This window comes from Polyodon spathula, chromosome 15, assembly GCF_017654505.1.
Source record: "Polyodon spathula isolate WHYD16114869_AA chromosome 15, ASM1765450v1, whole genome shotgun sequence".
Lineage (NCBI taxonomy): Eukaryota > Metazoa > Chordata > Actinopteri > Acipenseriformes > Polyodontidae > Polyodon > Polyodon spathula.
Window position 1 is genome coordinate 20,154,054 of NC_054548.1, and position 26,265 is coordinate 20,180,318.

Genomic DNA, 26,265 nt, shown 5'->3' on the forward strand with positions numbered 1-26,265 from the left:
CAAGTATCCTTAGGAAATTATTATTATTATGTATTGGTCTGCCCTTTTCAGCATGACGTCCAGAAAATTGCCTAGAACTCTGGAAAATCGGACTATCCCTCCAGATATTCCAACTGTGGCCTGAAGGAACCAGAGGCTAAGTAGTGCAGAGAACACAGCATTTTTACATGTGCAGGGATAGCAGTCCCTAGATTGATGCTGGGGTCTAGCTCATCTCTCAATTCAGCTATGAGGTCAAGGACGACCTGCAGAGTGAGACGATAACACTTTAGCAGCCCATCCTCCGGCATCCCAAACAAAGTGACCCAGGGATTGAATATGCTGGGTCTTCTTCATCTTGCCCTTCTCCTCTGAACATGTTCCTGTCTCTCAACAAGAGCCAAGAGTCGTCAAATTAGGAAGTGTACTACAGCAGCCATTCTGAAACCAATGACAGGTCTCTGCAGGTGTGTGCTTTTATATAGCTCTTAGTTACTTGTAAGAAGAGGTGTCAAGTTTTGGGAGGGTCAGCAATTGCCTAAGTGAAAGGCAAAATCCTTACATCACATTATAATGTTTGCGCCCGCTTAGTATCCAGAGCCCGTCAAATTCCATGCTGTTTTCTTCATTTGAATGCACTGCAATATAATTTTAATGGATTAATGATGGCAAAGTGCACATTTGATAGCGGGTGCAGAATGCCAGGTGAACACCTTTCTTTACACATGCCATATCTTTTGCATCTGCTAGGCATGATTTACGGCCACATTATGGGGATTTTGCACCCGCAAATTACTTGTCCTTAGACCCCACAGTGTTGATCATTAATACACCCCTGGGGTGTAAAATAAGTGAATCCCATGGTATTGTAAACTGCTCCAAAACAAATTCAGCTGTTGCATTTCCTGCCAGGGTATAGGTGGGTCAGATCAAACCTAGTTCATTTATGCAAGTCATAGGCATATTGCTTATAGATCAGAATCACAGCAAACATATTGTATAACATCCTGTGTAACTGGAATAAAAGATTTACATGCATGTGCCAGGCCAATAGTGAAACTCACTTCAAACACATTACAGACACAGTTGAAGATCAGACGCCCTTGAGTTGGCTAGAACGGAAACTTAAAACGTTCAAAACAATCCAAATATTATAATCCCAATTGCACCAAAGGCAGTAAACAGACTGAGAAGACTTCAATTACACACCCATTAAAAAACACAACTGTTTTCACCTTTCTTTCAGTCTGTGTTGCAGATCTATTTTCAAAACCTTTTACACATTCAAACATTTGAAGATATTATTTTCAGGGAATCAGTACCTCACTCCACAGTACAGAAAAATAAGTAACATTTTTGATTCTTGAAAGCAAAGTGAATTCTTTCCGCTAGCTCAATGTATACAAGCCTGTGAGAGCTCCTTTTTGTATCTGTTGTTTTTCCTGGCTTCCTGCCAAAGGCTTTTCACCCTTTAATAGTGTTCAAAGTAATTTTCTATTTTCTCATGTTGAGAATGTAAACTACCATAATTTATAAATAAGCCAAATGCAAGTGTTTTCTGTTTGCAGATGATGTAAAGGTCCACATTGGTTCCCAACTGCTCATGCTGTCTCCAATTCAATTGGTAACTTTGACCAATAGCATAACTCCTGTTTTTAAAATAACTGGTTCAATTAAACAACACACTACAGCTTTTATGTAATTTATGGCTAAAACTGATCCCTGTAGACACCATCATCTTAAAACTAGACTGATTATTTACAAGGGACGTTTCAGGTTGATTTCCTGGGGGCAATTTCATTTGCATTGAAGGTGCCGCAAAATATCACAAACGTCACAATTCTGAACACCAGTCATTTGGTCACTTTTTTTTTTTTTTTAAACCTAAGTAGTACCTAAAATTACACTTTGTACACTGGTTTATGTAGTGCAAATGTGGAAACAATTTTTCCTTCAATACTGTAATCCTTTGAAAACAGCATCTAAAATGCAGTAGTTTGTCTTAATAAAACATGGCCACAGCATGTTTTACTGGGGAATGACTATTCTAAATGACAGTTGTGTTGTTGCCCCTGATGTAACTTCGGGTTCAAAAATTGTTGGAGAAAAAGATTTATACTGCAACTTGACTAACAATCATGAACTGCTTCTGTGTATCAGATATGAAGACAATATTTCAAAGTGTGGTGTTTATTGTGATAAGACCTAAATCGTGTAACTGCTCGAAAACCACAAAGATGTTTTTGTATGTATTTCCTTTCTGTGGGGAGGGGACATGACTAACAGGAGTTCAGGTGCAAGACAGACATCTTGTCTATTACTGCAGTAGCACATGACTAGTGGTGAAGTACAGGGTTGTTTGTGGAAGCAGCAAATGCTTGTGCAAATATTGTTGGATTGTGTTGTGGATACCATATGCTAAGTAGATGGTAGTAGCTCAAAGGGAGTCTATTCAGCCTGCAGTAATTATACTATCTACAGTGTTTGGAAGAGGATATATTGACGTTGTGGAATAAAATAACTGAAAAACAACCTTTGAGAAATCAGTAGCTTTAACAAATTTATAACACCCCCCCCCACCCCCCACCCCGAAAAGAAAAACAAAGACAAAAACTTGACTTCACTGAAAGTTTATTTTAAATTGCACTTCCGTTAAAAACCATATAAAATTTGCACTACAAAACAAAGGCACATAAAAACGTCTTGGTTCTGTATCTTTCAGCAGCTTCAAGCATTCTATATAAAAACACATATCCAAAGATTGGAAGCTAAAGGACACTAGTGAAATTCTGATGTAGAGCAACAGTTTAGTAGTAGGTCTCCTTTTCCACCCAACCTAGAAAGAAAATAAATTTATTAAAAATACACTTGCCAAAATCACCACACATTTATAGTACAGGATTGAAACCTATAAAGCAGCAATACATTTTCTTCTTGTAGCACCAATTTTGAACACAAACGCAAGGTGTGATTACAGTGCATTTTTCCAGAACACTAAGGATTTAACACACTACACATGCAAAATATTTATTTTTGTCGCCTTACCTCCTGGGCTGCGTCGGATGATAAGCTTTCTGATTTCATCATAAACAAAGATAAGGAGAGAGTAGGGGAAAGCGCAGAACCACCAGGTTGGTCTGAAAAGAAAAAAAAAAATGCCAGGGTCAAATGAAAAATGGACCATATTTTGGAGTGGTTAATTGAACTTGAAAGGTGCAATTACTTCCACTGAGCTGTCAATCATTAAATGTCAAAATAAATAATATATATATTATATATAATATATATATATATATATATATATATATATATATATAAAATATCGAATAACTTACTTCAGAGGGTACATTCTCAGGGCCACATCCATTCCTGGGCAGTAAGACAAGAAGGCAGCCAAAGCGGTTTCCTCAAATAGGCCAAAGATAAGGATTTTGTTCCTGTTAAATAATATAAACAAATAAAAAACCACCCACACAGACTAATGTACAACATCTTTAACAGAGACCATGTTTAGTAATATTTATTTTTCCCCCCTCACAGCTTTAATGTAGTTGGTGCTCTGCCAAATCAGTGGGTCACCAGTCTCCATACTTACTTCATTCCCTGCTGGAAAACAGAGTTTCTTCTAGTTTTACAGATGATCAAGTCAGCCCACTGCACAACCACAATACTGACAAAGAAAGCAGTGTGGCAGGTAAACTCGACAATCTTTCTCTGTTCAAAGGTCTGTGGAAGGCAAGACCAGAGGGAGGTAAAATTTTAGTGCCAGACACTGCCATTTAATATTCTGTTCCCCATCCCCTCACAAAATTGTGTTGAGGCATACTGACCCACTGCTGTCCATAGCTGTCTTCCAAATCATTGAGGTTTTTGTCATCCCAGTCAATACGGATTCCCAGCAGTCTCATAGGCAGGAAACCATTCTCAGCAAGAATGACAAAATATGCGAAGAATCCTCCCAGAGCCTGGATCATACCTGAAGTGAGACAGTTACCTTTTAGTTAAGCTTTTTATATCTCTTACTGGATGACTGCCTATACTCAGTGGGTAATTGGGAATGCCTATTATGACATGAGGAGATAAAGAAATGTGCCCCATTGTCACTACAATCAATAAAGTGACTTGTTACAGAAAGCTTAAACATTGAAGGATGATGTCAGAGTTCATTTTACAATCCTATAAAATTCACTTGTTTGAGGAAGAGCTGGCATACTGTGCAATATAAACTGAACATCAAAAGAAACCACTATTATGACATTTATTTCAGGGCAAAAAAAAAAAAAAAAAAAGGTATATAAAAATGGACATTGAGAATGTATTTTTGGTTTCTTTAATCAAATCGGTCATTCATTCTTGACCATGCCACGTCTGAGTGTCTACGACTGAAGCATATGCACTCAATCATCTAATTAGTGAGACTAATGATTGGACGTTGAACAGTGATTTCAGCTGTTGAATTGCAAGCTTGAATAAAAAGCAAAAACATGCCAGGTCCACCAAGACAGGATTGCCTTTGTGCAACTGGCATGTTGGAGGCTGGACTAGGGCAGTGTACTGTGGCTCGCGGTTCGCCATTTTGGGTGCTCACAGCCAGCAATTTCCAGACACACTCTGTCAATGACAGGTCATGACCTGGGAGACCATGAGTCACAACACTTGCCCAAAATCGACAGATCATTATGCACAATCTTCATGATCACTGTTACATTGCTAGTCCAACAGCATCTGATACTGCAGGTCGTAACAATCCATGCATCAGCAGTTCAGTTGTAAGGCGGCGGTTACATAGTCATCATCTGCAGGCCAGAACACCACACATGGTGCTCAACAATGTGCACCATCGCAACAGGATGAGGTGGTGCCAACAACACCTTAGGTGGACTCTCCTTCAGTGGAGCCAGGTCCTCTTCAGGTGAAGAATCGAGATTCTGCATACACTGCCCTGACAAACGTCAGCGAGTATGGTGTAGATGTGGTGAACGACACATTAAATGTGGTGTATGAGACCAAATCGGTGGGGAGGTCCAAGTGTGATGGTCTGGACAGGAGTGTCTAATCACTACAGAACTCCGCTGGTAGTGATTGATGGTAACATGACTGCACAGCGATAGGTTGACCAAATCCTAAGGCCTCAAGTGGTGCACTTCCTAATGCCCATCCTAAAGTGACAGCAAGACAACTCATGTCCACATGCTGTTCATGTCACAACAGTTTTCTTGCAAAATGCGAATGCGAGTCATGCCATGGATACGTTATTCCCCAGACCTGAGCCCAACTGAACATTTGTTGGATGAACTTGGGCAATGTGTGACTTCTAGGGCTCGAAGACCACTGAACAGGCAGATGTTTAACCAGGCATTACAAGGAGGAATGGGCCAGGACTCCAACAGACAAAAAAAATCAGAAACCTGGTGCAAAGCATGCATCGCAGATGCACTGCTTGCACTGATTCCAACGGTGGTCACACATGCTAGTAGCCTGTGACTTTCACAGTATCCCCAGTCCTCCCATAACTTGACAGTAAAATGTTATTTTTCGATCACATCTAGTGCATTTTATACAAATATAGAGTGATAAGTTTCTTTTGATGCTCAGTATAGTTAGCAATTGCCCATGTAGTGCCACTCTCAAGCTTTCCTTGTTGCAAAATATAAAGGCCTCAATCCTTCCATAAACATTTTAACAAGAGAAAAGCAACTGCACTGGTTCCATTGAGGGTACATTTCATTAACAGAGATCAGGCACCTGCAGCACTAGGATTTAAACTGCAGGAAGACGCAACACTTACAATGAGCAATTCTTCATTAAATGAGGATTACATTTTCTAGACACCAGAAGGGATTGTTGTCACAAATCATACCATTACTTGTAGACTTGCAAGAATTAAAGCCAACTTTTACTGAAGCAAAATACTCAAATAAGCATTTCATTGTTATCTGAAACACTTACCAATTTGCCCATAGGCCATACTGATCAGCCTTTCATTCACAAGCTTGTCTGTTTTGGGGTTTCGTGGCTGTCTCTTCATGATGTCACTTTCTGCTGCTTCATAAGCCAGGGAGATAGCAGGAACCTAGACATGAAAAGCCAAAGTGGAGTTAAATATGCAGGCACATAGCTTTCACTGCAAGCAGTAAAAACAGATCTCTTAAAATCAAAAAGACAAACTATATTAGAAAAAATGTACCAAGATTTTCAACTTCACATTCTTCAGCTCACCCTCACAGCATAGATCATGCATTATGATAAATCTAAATAAAAACTAAAGGCTACAAGCACCACTACCACATTTTTTTTTAAAAAAAGCACACGTTTTGAAACACCACATTTTATATATGAATAATAAGCCGTTCTCACCATATCAGTACCCAAGTCAATGCACAGGATGGTTACAGTTCCCAAAGGCAGAGGGATGTTGGCCATAATGAAGAACAGAAATGGTGTGATTTCAGGGATGTTACTTGTCAGGGTGTAAGCAATTGACTTCTTCAGGTTATCAAAGATCAAACGACCTAGTAGAGGACGAATAAGAGTCATATAATTTTGTGAAACAGAATTGTCATTATATATTATATATATATATATATACACATACATATATGGTGTGTGGCAGGGCAACTGAGGATGAATAGAGAGAGTCTGACTTTGTAAAATTGGGGGTGGGGGGTTGTTTAACTTTGTCTCCCTTACCTTCCTCTACACCAGTCACAATGGAGGCAAAGTTGTCATCCAGAAGGATCATGTCTGCAGCCTGTTTGGAGACGTCGGATCCAGAAATACCCATAGCAACACCAATATCTGCTTTCTTCAGGGCAGGGGAGTCGTTCACTCCATCACCAGTCACAGCTACAATAGCACCCTGCAGACATGGAGGAGGATGTCATGAGCATTTATTTTATATGAAATAAATACATAAAACCATCACACCTATTTCTTGGGTTAAACTTGAGGTATAAAGAGAAGGGTTTGTGTAGACTAATTTTATGAATTTGGGAAGTTGCACTTCATATTTCCTAGCAGAGCTCCAATTTGAAGTGGCATTCTAGGACTTATGGTATGGTGTACACAGCAAGACTTTTTTATTATTAATAATCCAATACTGTACCTGTCGCTGACATCCCTCCACAATGATCAGTTTCTGTTGAGGAGAAGTCCTGGCAAACACAATCTCCGTGTGGTGCTTCAGCAGGTCATCCAGCTGGCCACTAGTCAGTTCCTTCAGGTCACCACCATGAATTACACAGGCCTTGGCATCTCTGCAAATGTTAGAAAAAGGACTTAATTTTTACAGTGGTCTTGAACAACAACAAGCACAAGAAAACGGACTAAAGAGACTAAAAACTGTGATAACATCTACAAAAATAGTTTAAAACATTCAACGATATATACAGATAGATCATTATATATATAATTTGAATAAAATTTCATACCTGGGGTTGACTTCTCTGACAGGAATGTTCAAGCGAGCTGCAATGTCCTCAACAGTTTCATTTCCTTCAGAGATGATTCCCACACCCTTTGCAATAGCCTTGGCTGTAATAGGGTGGTCACCAGTAACCATGATAACCTGTAGAATGAAAGAAATAATCAAAAAGCGCATATTTGGTAATGAGACTAAAGACAAAGTATGGCTAGGTATGACATTTCTTAGTCTTAATACAATATAAAATGACCTTGATGCCAGCACTTCTGCACTTTCCAACAGCATCAGGTACAGCAGCACGAGGAGGATCGATCATGGCCATCAGACCAACAAAGCACAGCTTCTCAGTAGGGAAGTTCAACTCTTCTACATCAAACTTGAATCCTTCAGGAAACTGATCATCAGGAAGCAGCATATGACAGAATCCTACATGGAAGATATGGGGGGATAAAAGCTAGGTTTACACTTGGTCACTTTCACACATCAAGTGCAATCCTAAAGACCATAAGCAGCCATTTTGTGAATGCATTTTCTTACCAAGAACTCTCTCTCCCAGTCCTCCCAGCTCAAGGTAAGCATTTTGGAAAGCATCCTTCATCTCATCATCTAGTGGCTGCTCTTTGCCTTGCATCAAGATGGTGGTGCAACGATCAAGAATCCTTTCTGGGGCACCTTTCATCACCAGCAGGTAGCGAGATTCACTGGGGTTTGCATTCCGGTGGATAGAGAGCTGAGGACAAGGACAGAGGTGTTAATTCTGCAAGTGACAGTTATAAAGATCTTCAACTTTGTAGTAAAGTTCATACCTGCCAGAAAACATGATCAAGAACAAAGTACAATTGTTGGTGCTTTACAGAAAATTCCAATTTCAGTGTGGTGCTTCAGAACCACACAGAACCATTCCTTCACATTTACCTGGTACTTGTTGGTTGAGTTGAAGGGGATCTCTTCAATTTTGGGGTTCTTGTCTCTCATGGCCGTCACAGACCCACAGCACAGCTCAATACATTTCAGTAGGGCAGATTCTGAAGCATCACCAGCTACTTCTCTCTACAGATTTATAAAAAAACAAAAAAACACACACATTTGAGAAAGAACAAAAAGAAACCACCACTTGCCTTGGGCCTCTACAGCATGTGACAATTTAATCCAGACCTTGCCAATGACAACCAGACTCAGTTTCCTGCAGCTGAATTGTCACACTGGGATTTAGAGCAATAATGTACATCACATTGTAGAATCCTTTCTGGTTTAAAGTTGTAAAGGTCCAAGGCTTTTAATAGTCTGTTTTTCCAGTCAAGCACCTCAAGGGAGAACAAATAGCTGCAATTATGAAGTCATGAAAGTTGCTGGACAAGAGATTTGTTTCAACAGCCTCATTGCTGTCAATGGCCTTCAGTCATATTTAAAGAATTGGATACACCAGAGAATTTGGAAAAGTGCTATTATATACTAAAAAGAATCCCCATTTCAGTTATTGAAAGCTAGTGCCAGAATTTAGGAAGAAAACAAAAACACACAACACTTCAAGCAGCACTTCTATAAACAAACCTACCTTAAGAATTGGTACAGACTCCTGTGCAGCCTGGAATACAGCACGGTTGCAGAGTCCTGCGACACGAGCAAGGGCAGCCCAAGTGGAAGAGCTCTTATCAAAGGTAGCACCTGTAAAGAGGATATTAGAATATGATCCCACATGCATACACTGAGGGAAAATAAAGGCAGTCCAGAGAGGAAAACACAGGATGTGGATCTCTTACCACTCTGGTTCTCAGTGGTGTCCGCTTCGTGGATCTGGTTGTCAAACCACATGTGAGCAACAGTCATTCTGTTTTGTGTCAGGGTGCCAGTCTTATCAGAGCAGATAGTGGAGGTGGATCCCAGAGTCTCTACAGCTTCTAGGTTCTTTACCAGGCAATTCTTACGAGCCATTCGCTTTGCTGTGAGTGTGAGGCAGACCTAAGGTAGAGGCAGAAGAAATGGGGAAACACACACCAATCAATAAAATGTATATGTGTACATACATATCTGTAACTGGTGCATCCATTTACTTTACGAAGAGATGAGCAATAGCACCCAAATGGTAAAAGTTCATGCAATACAGAAATGAATCAACCAAGTGTTCACCCTCTTGCATCTTCCTCAAAGAAACAGTCATTCGTTATCAGTACACTGCAATACCTTTTTACAGTACACTTGGTTCACTTTTTTTGTAATATTTCTTAGTTTCAGTGGGTGGCTGTGTGTTTGCTTCTCAAAGTCAAGGAAATAAATCTCCCTTCCTTACCGTGACAGTAGCCAGCAGACCTTCTGGCACATTGGCAACAATAATTCCAATAAGGAAGATGACAGCCTCCAGCCAGCTGTATCCAAGGATCAGGGAGAGGATGAAGAAGGAAATACCAAGGAAGACCGCCACTCCAGTGATGATATGGATGAAGTGTTCAATTTCTCTGGAGATGGGAGTCTGGCCAACCTCCAAGCCAGAGGCTAGAGTGGCAATGCGTCCCATCACAGTGTGGTCACCAGTGTTAATGACAATACCACGAGCAGTACCTAAAAAAAAAAGGGAGAAGGTTGAGCTACGCTGTGTTCAATTAGAACTAGATGTGTGAACAGATAGAGTTTAAAAAACAAAAAAGAAGTCAAACCCTCCATGGATGTATTTGTATTCCTTTGTTACTTTATAGATTTTAAATTTCCTCCAGAGGACTCTGAATAAGAATGCCATCATGCATGATCAACAACATTCACCCACCAAAAAAGTAACCCCCCAGCCTATTAATAGGTCTGTACCTTCTACACAGTTGGTAGAGAAGAAGGCAATGTTCCTTGTCTCAAGTGGGTTTTCATTGGAGAAGTCAGGTGTCCTGGTCTGAGGCTCAGATTCACCAGTCAGTGAAGAATTGTCAACCTACAGAATAAAAATATAGAAAAAGCATAAGCATCACCCCACACCCCCAAATTCAGTTAAGCTTCCAGTTTGGTTATCGCCCTTTACTTCAAACCTACCTTGCAGCCATTAGCAGAGATGATTCTCAAGTCAGCTGGGACCCTGTCTCCTCCCTTCACTTCCACTAGGTCTCCAACCACAACTTCCTCAGCATTAATACTGTTTTTCTCACCATCACGGATAACTAGGGCTTGCTGGAGATAGAGGAAATTTGTTTAACAATAAAATAAGAAGCAGTTAGCCCTATTTAAATGAACGATACCCAGTTTTATCTTAACCGACAAGCATATTAAATTTTTTTTTTTTTTTTTTTTTTTTTTTTTTTTTTTTTTACAGTACCTGAGGAACCATGTTCTTAAAGGACTCCATAATCTTAGAACTCTTGGCTTCTTGGTAGTAAGAAAAACAGCCAGTGATGATAACAACAGCAGCAAGCACAACACCCAGATACAACTGTGGAGAGAAACAGACAGACATCGTATCCATCTCCCATTAATTAACTAGTTAGTACTACAAACAAGTTGCCCTCCAGCCTACAAAACCTTATTTGGCTTCTTACATTATCAGCGACAGGTTCATCATCCAAGGCAGCCTGAATTCCGTATGCCAAGAAACAGAGAATGGCTCCTGTCCACAGCAACATGGAGAAGCCTCCAAACATCTGCTTGCAGAACTTCACCCATTCTGGGGTTGTAGGGGGAGGAGTCAGGCAATTGGGACCATTACGAAGCAGGAGCTCTGCAGCACGGGCAACTGTTAAACCCTGCAGAAGGTAAATTTGGAATTATGAACACAAAAAGTTACCCCTGTCTATAGTGACCACTCTTAAGCTGCTTGAGTGTAATATATATTACACACACTTTCCCCAATTAAATTGCCTGTTTACAGACAAAAGGATTGACTGCAGTTTTTGCCAGTGGGACTTAAAGGCCCCAGAATTTAACAAGTACCTAGTTACTCACGGCTTCTACGGAACAAAGAAATTTACCCTAAAACCCCATACTAAAATCAAGAGCTTGCTTTACATAATTGAGATATTTCATCCAAGAATAAATAAACTGCATCTTAAAAGACCACACTTTGCAATGCATGCATATTTAACAACTTTGAATGTTAAGGCTACCTTAAAGTATAATTACAAGATAAAGTAACAGTTAAGGAAAGGTAAATCTTAAATATTCCTGGAATAGCCCAGATGTCAGATCATAGTTTAGGGGTTATCAGTACTCATGGACAGACTATCCCCTATCCCCCATCCCCCATCCCTGACAGAACTGGAAACAGTGCAGTTGGTGAAACAAGTCAAAAACGTACCCGACTGAGGTCTGTACCATACTTCCGATGCAGTTCATCCAAAGTGAGTTTATGGTCATCCTACAAATGGAAATAAAGATTGAAATGGGAAGTTTACAAATACATGGCAATTACCAACCAGGAAGCTCCATGCAGGGCACTATCACATAGTAGATGACCTCATAACTTTTAGATACAATTCTAGCAAAACATTTCAAAATGAAAGATTTCAAATGTTTGCTGTAATAAATACCTTGTTTATGGGTTTCTAAATCACAATAAACCTGGATTATTGTGCATTACCTTGGCATTTGACCTCACCAGCGGCATGCACTCTTACCTTCCTGACAGTCAACTATGAGACAGTAACGCCCTCTAAACAGGGTTCCATTGCTGTATTGTTCAACAGCTCCCGTTTATTTGGGAATCTACACTTTGCTTCTCATTAAAGTGCAGGCAAGTCTTTACCAAATCTACTTCTTTCTTCAGCTCATCCAGATCTCTATCCTTCTTCCCCTTCTTCCCCTTCTTCCCCTTGTCCTTTTTTCCACCCTGCTCTGATGTTGCAGCCAACTCATATTGATCACGTCCTTCCTGCGGAGAGAAATATTTTTCAAACCAAGTAGAACAAACATTTTACATTGCATTCCATAATAATAATACTGTTATTTCTTTGAAGATGAAGGCTGAATTGTTAGACAGCTTGAACAGGAACTACTTAACTGGATAATATTTTTTGATTACTGTCTAGCTTGTCCACTATGGACATTAGAGTACCGCATTAGGTCCTCATGCTTATTAAACCACCAAGAAAGGTCAACAGTTCATACTAAACAAGAGTCAGAAAGTACAAAGGCAGCCAAACTTTCTTTTGAAAACACAAAATTACTATAGTATTTGGAGCTTTATCTAAATCGCAATTTTGCGGAAAACTGGGAAATTGAGGGATCACCACGAAATTCACCTGTTAGGGGCCCAATGCATACCAGACTTGAACAGAGAGGGGGAAAAAAAGAAACCTCATTTAAATGAACTACTGCATAACGCAAGTGACACAAACTATGTATCTTCCTTCTGTAGGTAGGTGCTTTTTTTATTACTTCGCTGTCCTGTGTGCACTGCACTTCAGCAAAAAAAAAAAATGAAATAAAAAAAAAAGAAAACACAAAATAAAGTCCTTAGACAAACAACATTTAAACAAAAAATTACTGCAAGCGGTTAACTCTTATTTACTGTTCAAATGACAACGATGTTTTAATCAGATATCCGCGTGTCTCCTGGCTTTTCTATGACCTGTACAGTAAACTGTTGGATTTGGGACAAAGTCAGTGCTGCATTGTTTTGATTTAGGTTGCTAAAATCTGGTTGTCAGCACTGGAGGTAAAATATCAAAAATGGACAACAAAGCAAAAAAAAAAAGCAAAGTATATTTCAGCTGAGGATCGTGTCAAGACGTTTCCCAAAAAAAACATGCAGCTGAAGGAAATTGTTTTGCACATCTTGTAATGCGACTTGAGAAAATACGATTGATCACTATTTAGCTTAAGAATCACACATTAAAAACGAAAGGCTAGTACAGAGGCTGCTGAACAGAATGTAAAACAAAATGCTTTAAAAAAAAAAAAAAAAAAAAAAAAAAAAAAAAATGAAATTCAGCGCACACAAAAAGTATTCCTGGTTGGTTATAGCCAAGTTAAATCAGTACTTTAAAGCCACCCCACTTCAAACAACCTGCTGCTTACTTTTTAAAATGCAGTTAGAATTTTAGACCTGAATAGGCATGTTTTCTTTTGAATGTACGAATAAAATTCCTGGATGGGACAAATAACATGACAAAACAAACGTGTTGCATACATTGCCTTTATTAAAGAATACCAGATGCCCTTGGGTAACCAAGTTTTGGGACAGTTTCTAAATTCTGTTTCCACATCTGTATAAACTTGGCAAAGCTTTGCCTTACACTTCCAACCAATTCAGTGGATGCAGACGTGCAGTCTCAATGTATGGGCAAGTCCACACCAGACAGAATGTCGGCACCAACTGCTGGGGAATGTTGCATGCTTGCCTTTACAAATGAAAGCACTCAGTAATGAAGCAAGTACCACTATTTTTAGGCTTTTATAGTGCTCTAATGTTTAAACAGGTCCACGAAATTCCTAATTTTATTCCATAAAAGTTACACGCAGGAAAATATAAAATTTACAGCAATTTAAATAGACTAATATTTATAACCAATTACCACTAGTACTACCAAGGGCAATCTTTACCTTCTGCCTCTCAAATACATGACACTTATGCAAGCAGCTGGAGAAAATAACTTGGTAACTTTTACTGAAATGAACAGAGGCATGACAGCAACTCTTATTACCTGCACAAAACAAAACCCCCTTTGACTCTGAAACTGTATATTCCACAGCAAGACTAATTACAGTTCTGTACTGCTGAGACCAGCAAATGCTAGTGAAGCAACAGGTCCCAAAGGGATTAGAAATGAAGTGTTTACTTCATGCCAACATACAGCATATTGGGTGTGTACATAAACACCAACACTGATTTAATACAGACAAAGAAATACTTAAGACTACAGTGGGTCAATTACAGCTAGTCCTGTTCTACCCTAGAACATGGGAGAAACATTGCCAAACTACAGGACACTCCGTATACAAAAATATTACATTGTAGCACTGTTTGCACACTTTATAAAAATTCCTGGTCATAAAATAATAGGTTGTGTACAAACCTTGTCGGCTTACAAAATTTCAATATTTTTATTCAAATTGCACTCTGACTTGAGTTCAATATTTTCCTGAACAGCAACAGTGTTCAAACTGTCCCCACCAAGTTACCCAGCAGGTTTAGAATAGGATGTCAGCCTGGTAAAGTATTGAAGACAGGCAATTCTGTTGCTTAATGTTTAATATAAACGCCAGCATCATATATGACTGAGCAATGGCACAATGAAGTCCTACTATGATCTGCTATCAGATCTCTGGTTATAAAATGAAGTTATCCAATATTTAACAATGAGAAATGTTCTTTCCCCACCTCTTCCTGTCATGCAATACTTTACACTTTTACAGCTTTGTATATGTGTGTGTCAAGTACCTGCACGTCTGCTCTATTCAAGGTTGGACTTTATTTTTTAAATGTTGACCAGCTAGATTACTTGCAGATTATGTGAGCATTTACAATAGTCAGTCTGTTTAGAACACATTGGTACATATATGTTGTTCTTTGAATAATGTTGCAGCTAACTACCAAATTTGTTTATAAAATGGCTTGGATAAATTAAATGCTGCCATTGGCTGAACAAGATCACATGACCATGCGGTAACAATGGTCTTACCGCACGGCTATGACATCGAAGGCCAACTTACCTGATCTATTAATATTACTATGCCTTAATAGTAACAATTATCTAAACAGTGTTTCGTTGGTAAAAATGTCAACATACAACAAAGCATTTAAATCACTCAATCTGTTTTTCATCTCTGTCACGAACAAGGACACAAATTGGCAAATATACTGTGGTATTTATTCAGTCAGGGAATAGAACAAAGAAAACTTTGAGGCAAGCAGTAACACCGTTCAGAAGGCATCCGCGACGTCACCATGCAAGTCTCACTCAGCATGTAATATACTGTATATGCAGCAGCAGCAGCAGCATCTATTTATTAAACTAAACATCGCCTTATAAAACTGACTAGCAAGTATGCAATATTTAAACTCGACACAACAGATACATCCCACCACTACCCTCTGATTTCAGAACCATATCTAAAACAAAATTAAAATCTCTCCTACTCTGCTGACACAACAGTTCAGCTTTTAAACAAGGTCGGGTTCGACAGAATTCCACTGTGCTCGCGGCGGACGGGAAGGACTGCAGCACTGCGCAAACTCATACATAATCCGTTTAGTCCACATATCATCTATGCTGGTTTACAATCTATGGGAATTATGCTGGTTACTGGGCATCGGTGTGAAAACAGCTTCAGAAATTATTGGTCAGCTTATCTTGAGTACAGCAAAGCCTCATTAGGGTCATCTCTTACAAAACAAAACAAAAAAAAAAACCAACAACTCTGAAGCCCCTCCCTCAAGTGCCAGTGCAGGGCAGCGTTTGTCTCTTCCATGAATCCTCCGTCACATGTAGGAAATCAGTCTGCTTTCAATTCACAAATGCCATTTCATCTCGACAAATGTTAGTACAATACGGCAATGTTCAACGTAATGTTTATGGCAAATAAAAGTATAAAACATATGTTACAATCAAACATTCAGGGAGTTTTTTCTTAATGGAAAGATCCCTAACATAGGTCTTATTTTTATTCCTTAAAAAAAAAGTCAGTGTGTGCAATTTTAATTTTCTTTTTTGCCATTTTATAAGCAAAATAACCCACCCGAGGGTGTGCGGTAAGAATTGTCTTACCACACACCCTGTCGTGGGTTATTTCTTACATAACTTACAAAGCAGAATTTAAACAAGCGAGTTGACAAAGTATTTGTTCAAGTCAATTATGCCACAGTCAGCTGGTTTACTAACATAAATGTATTGCATTGTGAAAAAGGTTTGGTTGAATTGTGAAATTCATATGGCTTCTTCCCCATCATTCTGCATGACAGCAATTACAAGAAATAAAGTGACGTACTGAAGCCTGAAGAGTGGCGTGGTTTCTCTGGTCTACTGGTTTATGTCAAATGTTAAAACTAGAGAGCTAGAATATTTTGGCATATATCCAAACAAGACAATATTATATCAGTGCTATTCCTTGTTTGAGCTAAACTTCTTCAGACATGCTGGGCTTGGTGTGAGGTTTCACAGTGAAGTCTTATAGAACAGCCGACAACCATAACTGCTTGAAATGTCTTCAATGAGCATTAGAAATTGTTCTGGAACAAGTCATTTTCATAGTTAGCAGCATGATTAACTGTGGAAGGAGTATCAGGGTTTTTATTTATTTTTTTGTATAGACTTTGAATCCATGGGATTGTGGGAGTTGGTGGAGGGGAAAGAGCTTGTCAGCTTTCCCACAATCATGTTTCACAGACAGATCAGATGGTTATTTTAAAACAGCAGAGCACCCTCTCCAAGGACATCAGATAAACTCAACTGCATCAAAGAAACCGCTTACATTTTAAACTGACTGTTGAATCAATAACTACCCACACACTGCTCTGAGCGTCCGAGAAATGCAGTTTCATAAAAATACAAGTTGCGAAACCTTGTAACTCACAGCCTAGCTCCCACTGCCCGTCGTCAACAGGAACCTATTCAACTGCTCCCCTTTCATTTCAAGGAGTCCATGAATAGCAACAGTGTGTAGTGTTCTTCTTCCATGGTTGGCAGCAGTAGCAGGAATACATTCCTCGCGCCACTGAAATGTAGGTTGTCTATTGGAGCTCTAGGGATTTTACAAATATTTATTTTAATTAAAATGAGTACTTGCTTGTTTGTTTGATATAAACAAAAGATATCTACACTCAAGTGTACTGCTGTGAAATGGGTACATCATTTACAGTTACATTTCTCAGTATAAAGTTTAGAATAGACACAGCATACCAAGAAATACAAAATAAAATGGATTGATTAATGAAAATGCACACTACATTTTAGATATATCTGTGCAACTGCAAATATTAACTGTGAGCTTCAATTAGGATTTTAACCCTTGCACCACTGCATACCACAGAGGTACAGAATCCCAAGGACAAAGTAATCTTCCCCTCAAGCTACCAAGCCTGTGAAACAGCCAATTTGGGTTTGAAGCCAAATTGCCTTGCAACTCAATTTTCAATGAAAAAAAGAAGTCACTTGATCTAGAGCAGAAGCCATCAGTTATGTGAAAAACCTAGACAAAAGCTGTGTTCAGACTACCACCAATCTAACTATAGTATAACTTTAATCAATCCAAGCGATCTGTTTCTTGTAATTTCCATGCCAACAAAAATATAGAATTGGTAAAAATAAAAAAAAACACACACCTGTCCTCCATAAAAATGTGTAATAGCTGCACTGACACAACAGTACCTTCTACAGACATGAAAGTATAGTCTGGTATTTGGTCAATCATTTTTTCGTGAAAGAAGTATTTTTTTACTTCAGTGAAATCCAAACAGACAAATGTACCCGCTTGGACTTTTTAGAAAAGCTCATTAGAGTCAGTGTGTCTGTTCAGACTTACACCATTTTTGTAAAAACTAGCTAAAAAAAAAAAAAGAGTCTAGTCTGAACATAGCTAAATAAATACTCAAAACAGTTTCTTTCAAATATCTCTCAATTTCATTAAAACAAAACTGGCATCTGCAGTGCACAGTAATTTATTTTTTACCCAGCTTGTGGTACAGAATTATATTCAGTGGTAATAGGAAGAAAACACACACACATACAGAAATGTGTTGTCTTCCATGGATGTTACAATCCAGTTGACAGAGGTTCTGTCCCGACTCCCTCGCACTGGTGTTCAGACAACCAGCACCACTCGCCATGCTCAATTCGACCTAGTACATTTCCGCAAGAATTACTTAACTTTACATGAAGACTAAATTACACCACTGTACCTTGCCAAATCTAACATTATCTTCTAATGTGCTTAATTTAACAAACTAAACCAATGTGGTATTCTCTATACTAAAATATACAACGTTTACCGTATCCTTCTCCTTGGTAAATTATGTATGCGCCCTCTCAGGCACAGAAGTGCGTTTCCAGATCATACATTCATTTTGACTTTTCTCGCGGAATAATTGAGTTCTTTCTGCGCCAGTGTCACGGGGTCGGTCTTGTTTCTGTAAATATAGGCCATACGTCGCAAGAGTGAAAGGAAGTTCCACTTTTACAAGACATGACTTGTACAGCTTTTCTAAACGAACTTCCCGGATGTCCGAGAAACGTTAAACATTTTTTTTACTTTAAAACGCATTAATGCATTTTATCCAATAGGCGGTTTGTAAATAGGACAGTCGTCGTTATTCGAAAAATATACCACTACTTTATACTCTGTTTGTAAGAAATGCATGAAACCCATCATGAACAATGCTACCCGCTGCATCAAGTGTCCACTTTTAAATTCAAATGCTTTAAAATGGTGAGGTCAAACGTGTGCACGAATAGCTACATATTTCCATCACTTTCACTGTACAAGTCATTTACAACTTGACCAGGGTTTGTTCGCACATAAGTAACTCATAAACTATGTATTAAATAGCAATCCCCAAGCAAGAACTAAAAAAACTGAAAGCATTAGATAACAACCACCTGTATGCATGATTTTTTTTTTTTTTTTTCTGTTGTTGCTGTTTTGCGTTGCTTACGATTTAGCCTTTAATCAAAATCTGTATTTCACTTACCCCTTTGCCCATATTTACTATTTGTGTATCTTCTTAACCAGACTCCAGGGGTGTATTGTTATTTTTATTTATTTACTTGGAATAATAAATTAATTCTGAAATTTAGATTAAAAGTCAATTGCCTCTTCTCTTTCCTACACGTACCACTTCCCTGATGCTAGGCAATCCTGGTTATATCTGTGTTCAGAATACTTGAATAAATACTCCTTTGAACGTGACGTTGCTGTTTACGACAGTAGAAGGCGGAGCCATTGTTCTCGAGTTGATTATTATAACATTTGATGAATTTCAGTGCTAGTATTTGGCATAATCTGAATGCCTACAACGTAGGGATACAAAAAAATTATTGTTAATTATACTCTCAACTACAAATATGCTATTTTAATGAACAACCAGTTTAGTTTCCAATCTGCCTTGCTGTCAATATTGTGATGATTCAGAGTGACAGATTATGTACAACCCTTGTCCTTGCCTGTGTTTGACCTTGATGAGTGAAATGAGATTTTTGACAATCAGAGCACAAACAGCATGGGTTCAGATTTCCATTTGCTCTTATTAATTATTTATTAATTTTAGGAATTAATGATTTTGATCTTTTGAAAAAAAAAGTTTCTTGAAATCCCTCCTAGTCTATTCTGTTGTGCTCCATACTGTACTGCATAGTGCAATACAAACTATTGTGTAACAAAGTCTGATAGTGTAATAATTCTGGGAGTACTCAGTGGCACTCGTGTTGCAGAGTCAGTTCATATGATAATATTTTGGCATTCATGAGTGTTTCATTGCCTGCAGTGTCAGTATTTACACGGTGAAAAATGAAACAGAAATAAAATGTCATGAACATTTTGCAGTCAACCAAATAATTCAAATTTGTTAAAATTCTAGATATTTTGAAATCCTCACTATTTAAGTTTATTCTCACTACAAAGCATCAAAGAGTAGATTAATTCATTTTTTTAGAATTAAATAGAGTTTGGTATTCATTCAAATTATTATTGTTCTTGAACAATAGCCTAGAAAAGTTTTATGAATGTCAAAACTGTTATTAGTCCATTCATCTTTTTTTAATTATTTGCTGCCCTCTACAGGAATACAGTGGTGTGGAAATGTACATATTTTTGCTTATCAATCATTTATAATTGTGATGAAACTATCTCTGAAGCTGCATATCTTCTTGCAATACTGAAATGAAAACTGGGCATGGTCTAGTGCTGTTGTATAGTAAGTTTGATATATGCATGTTAATGCCATTCATATCTAAACTAAGGTTTCTGTAAGTACATGTTATATGGGCAGTTAAGTATGTTATTTATTTATTTATTTACAATTCACATTACCATATTTTCTAAAACATGTGCCATTGAATTTATTCTTTGTTGGGCCGTTCATGAATCCATTAGCTTGATTAAACTTATAACTACAAATGTGCTGCTAAATCTGCATCAAAAAGGAACCACAGTGTATACAATATTTATAGACAACCTCAGGCTCTTGAAATTATAATCAAGCAACCTCACAAAATGTAGAAAGGAGACTTAATGTACCCTCCATGGCATAATGAATACAGCACAGTGTACACAGCATACTTTATGGGCAAGTGCATTGGTGTGCCAACAAGCCATATTCCACATGGCTGTCATAGATTATTAGTTTCATTAGTCATTAAACCATTTATAGTAAATTAGATTCTGTTTATTTTTGTTTTTACAGGTAGACATGTTTCCTTGATCAGAAATGCATTTTTTTTCTAACTGTAATGTCACAGGTGGCATATGTTATAAATTATTAACCTAGATACATTCCCCAGTTTAAATTGCCCTTTTGGACAGGTTTAGAATCAAAAGCTGAATTATGAATACAGTTGTTTGAAATGGTAATTATATTACCTTCTTTGATACTGGAGAGGCCCCTTTCATCAGTTAAACAATATGAGTTGATGAATTTGGTATCAGGGAAAGCAAACAGCTCTCCTTTATAAGGTCTGTTCAGTTACACACACACACACACACAAAAAAAAAATTTCAGTTCTGAATCCAGTCGAGTAACTAATTTAGGTTGGTGGTGAAGAGATTTGTGAAATATTGACAGCTTTGAAGTATGAGCAGTGAACCTAAAAGAGAGACTTCAGACAATCTACAGATATGGGCAAAAAGCTTCAGGATATGACAGGTTGATGTTAACGCCATACGAAATGTGAATAACACATCAAATTTGAGTTAAGACTTAATTTGTTCATTTCTTTTGGACAAGAGCAACAACATATTTTTTAAATGTTAAGAACAGTAATTGAAAGTTAACCGAGTAGCATATTAAATTGAGTAGGTCCATTACAAAGACAAAATTCAAGTTTTAAGCTGTTCAGAACTGGTTGTGCGGCAAATACTGGTTCAAGCACTAGTCATGTAAGATGACAGAAAAAAATAATAACCAGATGGGCAGTACTGTAATTAGTTTTGAATGGAATAGGGTGTACTGTTTAACAAAACATTGCCTAAAGTTTTTGGAACATTGATAAACTTTCAGCAATGTAATATGAATAGAGATTCAACAGTCTGCGCGATGTACTTAACACACAAATTAATTTTAAATAAGCGATATATCATAATTAATTTGGTATAGTAATAATGTAAAAAAAATGCTTGATGAAGTATTTTGTTTTTATTGATGACTATATTTCCACAAGCTACCATTTTTTGTATAAATAAAAAAAGCACAGGCATCCTTTCACTGTACCATTTTAAGTTTACTGTTTCTTTCAGCTTAATATGAGAGTTAAACTGTATGCAGACTAGAGCAAAAGCTTTGTAAATCTGACCTATAATCAAGGTGTGCTTTCTGCAAACACAATTCTAACTACCTTTAGTGTGAGTTACAGATGTTTGATTGTTTTTTGTTTTTTTTTTGTCACATATTATAACCCCGGTTTGACATTTTGCAAACTTGGAAAACAGGATATTGGTCAATGTAGGCCCTACATTTTGATTTTCACAAATAAGAGTAATTTTGTTAACTATATTGTGCTTGTCACAAATACATGTTTATTCTGGCTGATGGGGAGAGCAAAGTATAATGTTGCCCATGGCATGTTACTTGTTCATTATTGCTGTCCATGGGCCAGCAAAGGTTGGGGACACTGGTATAGAGGGCAGCTTGTAACCCAATTATTGGTTCCAAAGGATTTCCAGCCTGAGGTCCTGAGGTTGGTCCATGATATTCCCTTTTCTGGACACTTGGGTTATGGAAAGACTTTGGATTGGATATTGGCCCTGTTTTATTGGATGGGAATTTATGGGGACATGAGGAAATATGTTGCAGAGTTCCTGGAGTGCCAACAGGTACTGTTGGGGCAGGTTCGACCATCTCTGCTTGTCCCATTGCCCCTTATTGGAACACCTTTTGAAAGGATTGCGATGGATGTAGTGGGTCCATTGAGCCCATCTGAGTCTGGATATACGCACATTTTAGAAGTGGTGAACACGCTATCCAGAGGCAGTACCATTGAGATCCACTTGTGCATCAGCAATCCACAGAGTTAGTTCAGATAATGTCAAGAGTAGGGATCCACAAAGAAATTCTGACCGATCAAGGAACTAACTATGTCTAATTGTTTAAAACAGAAGTACAAACTGTTAAAAATCCATTCTATTAGGACCTCTGTTTATCATCTGCAAACGGACGGACAGGTGGACTGGCTTAATCAGACCTTAAAACAGATGCTGAGATGGTTTGTCAAGCAAGAGCAGACTAATTGGACTAAACTGCTTCCCTGCCTCCTTTTTGCAGTGAGAGAGGTGCCGCAGAGCTCATGAGGGTTTTCTCCCTTTGAGGCATCCTCAATCTTGTAAGAGAGGGGTGGGAAGAGCAAACTAACAATTTAAAAAATGTAGTGAAACATGTACTACTTTTGAGAGTGCCTGGGATTGGTTGGTCGTTTAGCACAGGAGAATTTAAACCTGGAGACAAAGTACTATTGCTACTTCCTACGTCAGAATCTAAATTATTTGCTAAGTGGCAGGGACCTTATGAGGTGACTTGGGCAATTGGTAAAGTAAATTATGAAATTAGATCATATTAATTTGCTAAAACCCTGGAAGGAAAGGGAGGACCTGTTTATAGTTTGTGATGACCTGGAAGAGGATTTGGGGCCCAGTGTCAATCCATTTAGAGTAATTAACATTCCGATGTGGGCAGACACTTCCCAATCAGAAACAGGAGATGCAAGATTTAGTGAAAATGTTTGGTGATGTTTTTTCTGATGTTCCCGGTAGAAGTAACCCTATTGAACGTGCTATTGCCACTCCTCCAGCTGTCACGGAGACAGTCCGCAAGGAGGTGAAGGCAATCCCAATTCCACTATAGCTAACCCCCTGGTCGATCTCACCAGAAAAAATGCACCAAATTTAGTGAGGTGGCCAGGTGAATGTCATGGGGCCTTGGAAAAGCAATTAGTCCATCATCGAAAAAGTGTTTGGCCATTAAATGGGCTACACACTCTTCAATATTACTTATTTCCATTCTCTTCATTACGAACCAAGCCTCTCAAGTGTTTAAATACAATGAGCGAAACGAACGCCCAGATAACTCAGTTGTAGCTGGCACTGCAACCCTTCAACTTCCAAGTGAAGCATCATTCAGGCAAAAGTACAGATTTTTTTTTTTTCTGGGGAGGCGGTGGACAATCTGGGGAGCAAGGGTCGGTTGAGTGTTCCTTCGGCTCCACTGTGAGTGGTGAGATATGTGAACGGGACAATTATTCAAATTATTTTGTCTTATTTTAAATATTTCTACTTACTGTACACTTTGGGACTCTACTGGAAGTCAAATATAAGTGCAACACCCATGTTAAAATAAGTAATAAATACTAAACAGAATTAACGAAATAAAGACAAAAGGCAGAAAGAAAGAAAACAAAGCATTACCCATTTTGGTTCCCTTTTGTTTAATGATGCATGTCTTGTGTATTTAACTTTATCAATGATTACTTCTCGGTTTAGCTTTAACTTTACTAAAGTCTTGTGATCCCTAAATCAGTTGAATGGTAAACAAGCCAGAGAGATTCAGCCAACCAACTCTAGTTGTTCAGGACAGTTCAAACCAGAAAGAACTACTTCCAAAAGCTGAAGTGGAAAGATAAGAGAAAGAGTGAGAGTACATTGTAAATTCACAGTACATTGACACCATGCAGAGACAGCTGGCAACAGTTTAAACTGGCAGACAACCTGGGAATCATTGAGATTTTATTTTATTTACATTTTCTAAATATTTCAACTGAAAATATATATTTCAACATGAGCAAATCCACTTTTTGCATTTAATCAATGTTGGGAAGTAAAAAAAATAAATAAAATAAAATGGAGTTTGAAATTCCATTGGTCACTTGAGTTGTCACTTTGCTTCAGGCAAGTAATTATCGGGAGTTGTTAAAAAGTCTAAAACAAAGAAGGGGCACAGCTGTAAAGCAATGTTCAAATACTACTGGCAAATGTTCCTTGTGCATGGTGTTTTTTTGTTGTTGTAACCAAGTATAAGCCATAGAAAATCAGTGAAGGAAACCAATCCTGTATAAGGTCACTGGGAAAGGTGCGGTACCTATTCAATACTATTTAAAAAAATAACTGTTAATAAAACTATGTTATGTCAATCTCTGCTGATTGTCACCACACAAATAAATACATAAATAAATAAATACATACAAATGATTAACGAGGACAAGCTCCTCATAATAATTGGTTATTGTCACAGTCTACTGCATATATTTGTGCTGCATGTAATCTTAATTTTGTTAGACAGTACAATGTGTTGTATGTGTACAGGATAGTAGACTGCACACGTGCAGAAAGTGTATTAATGAACACTCTTGTAGTCACTGCAATACCTACTGTAGTAGTATGCTTTATGTTCCACGACAAAGCAGGGATATTTGCTGTAGCAATGCTGATTTAATGCTGATTCTATAAGCAAATACAGTAAAGCGAAGTCACAGTGATCACTTTGGACACATTTATATCATTTGTGTTGCCTTTACTCAAGCAGATGAGACCTTTGAGTTACAGCCACCCTTTGTTTTTGGAAAACAGAGCTTGTTCTGAAACAAAAAGTATGTTGACTCCATTTCACTACAATGCCCTATTCCCTTCATGAGGTTGTGGCACTTCAAGATAGTGATAGCCTGTTATCTCACCTACGCATAATAAACAGTGCTGATACTCGACCAGACTGATTATTTCCTGAGATCATTGTGCTGCTTTGCATAACTAAATTGTCTTTCCCTCCAGCCAGGCAAACTGTGGTAGATTGTGTGAATAACACACTTATCAATCAAGCTATATGTTTGATACTATTAGTTCCCTGATTTCTTCAGGTGCCAGGGGAATTTTTTTTTTTCTTACCTCAATGAGCTTTGATAATTTGAACCGTGGTACAGTATATACCAAGACCAACAAAAGGAATCCACCCTGGTATTTTCCTGCAAAGTGATATTGAAAACCATGATGCAGCTTTCAAACTCAAAGAAAACAATGACTGGAACAGATTTCAAGGAAACAGCCAGACTAACATTATTGGAAAGAATAAGGCCAGTATGGGATTATTGGTGAAACTAGAAAATCAGCAGCCATAAATATGATTGCAAACACAGTAGGTGAATTGCAATGAACTAAAAGTAGCATAGTAACTGGGGATGACCCTGTGGTTAGTATGGAGGACAGTACTAACAGACTGCAGGATAGTTTGAATTGTTACGAATCAAGGGTAGGTTTTAAGATGTTCTGAACAAAAACAATGTATCAGTCTTCTGCCCCATGAAGAATGGAAAACAGGGTATTAAGTTTGTCCAGTGATTCTTTAGACTAAGCTTCATATCTTAAAATATTTAAAAGCTTTAATATTTAAAGGTGATTTAAAGGCTGTATATCTTTTCCATTTGTTTTCAATTAAAGGCAGAAATGGTGATTCCTGACTGCACCCTCCTAATTGCTCTGGAATGTTTGTTTCTGATGTAATATTTACTAAACCATTTCTTTCTTCATCCTGCCTGTACACATTTGTGTTTTGTTTGATATTATTTTCTTGTCTGTGAATTCGACAAACACTTGTTTCTGTTTAGAATGGCCACACCACCAAACTGCCTATGATTACTTCTATGTTTGAGTTTTGATGTCTTTTTTGCTTCCTGAACCTGACCCTGGAACAGCTTCCTTGGCTGCTCAAGTCAGAGCTCACTGAACCAGCGGCACAAATCCACTCCATTCATTTTAAAAATCTAAAC

The 26,265-nt window shown here is 38.1% G+C and overlaps 1 protein-coding gene across 1 annotated transcript; it reads right to left on the reverse strand.

Moving 5' to 3' along the window:
• Window positions 1–2,593: 2,593 nt before the first annotated feature.
• On the reverse strand, window positions 2,594–19,179 carry LOC121327697 (sodium/potassium-transporting ATPase subunit alpha-1). The gene is made up of 23 exons (XM_041271846.1): window positions 18,999–19,179; window positions 12,117–12,242; window positions 11,670–11,729; window positions 10,915–11,118; window positions 10,695–10,808; window positions 10,415–10,549; window positions 10,199–10,316; window positions 9,690–9,958; window positions 9,163–9,361; window positions 8,958–9,067; window positions 8,318–8,452; window positions 7,940–8,132; window positions 7,653–7,828; window positions 7,410–7,546; window positions 7,085–7,235; window positions 6,670–6,838; window positions 6,337–6,491; window positions 5,929–6,052; window positions 3,810–3,955; window positions 3,575–3,705; window positions 3,315–3,416; window positions 3,025–3,116; window positions 2,594–2,815 (listed from the first exon to the last, which is right to left on the reverse strand). Exons 1-23 carry the CDS (start codon window positions 19,008–19,010, stop codon window positions 2,787–2,789), a joined length of 3,087 nt encoding a protein of 1,028 aa, XP_041127780.1. The 5' UTR covers window positions 19,011–19,179; the 3' UTR covers window positions 2,594–2,786.
• Window positions 19,180–26,265: the final 7,086 nt, after the last annotated feature.

What these genes read in the sequence shown, in the direction of transcription:
- LOC121327697 (XM_041271846.1), bottom strand. An exon ending in ATGAACCTGTCGCTGATAAT is followed by an intron (nt 10,809 to 10,914) that starts GTAAGAAGCCAA and finishes TTCTCTCCACAG; the next exon opens with TTGTATCTGGGTGTTGTGCT. An exon ending in GCAGAAGTGCTGGCATCAAG is followed by an intron (nt 7,547 to 7,652) that starts GTCATTTTATAT and finishes TTCATTCTACAG; the next exon opens with GTTATCATGGTTACTGGTGA.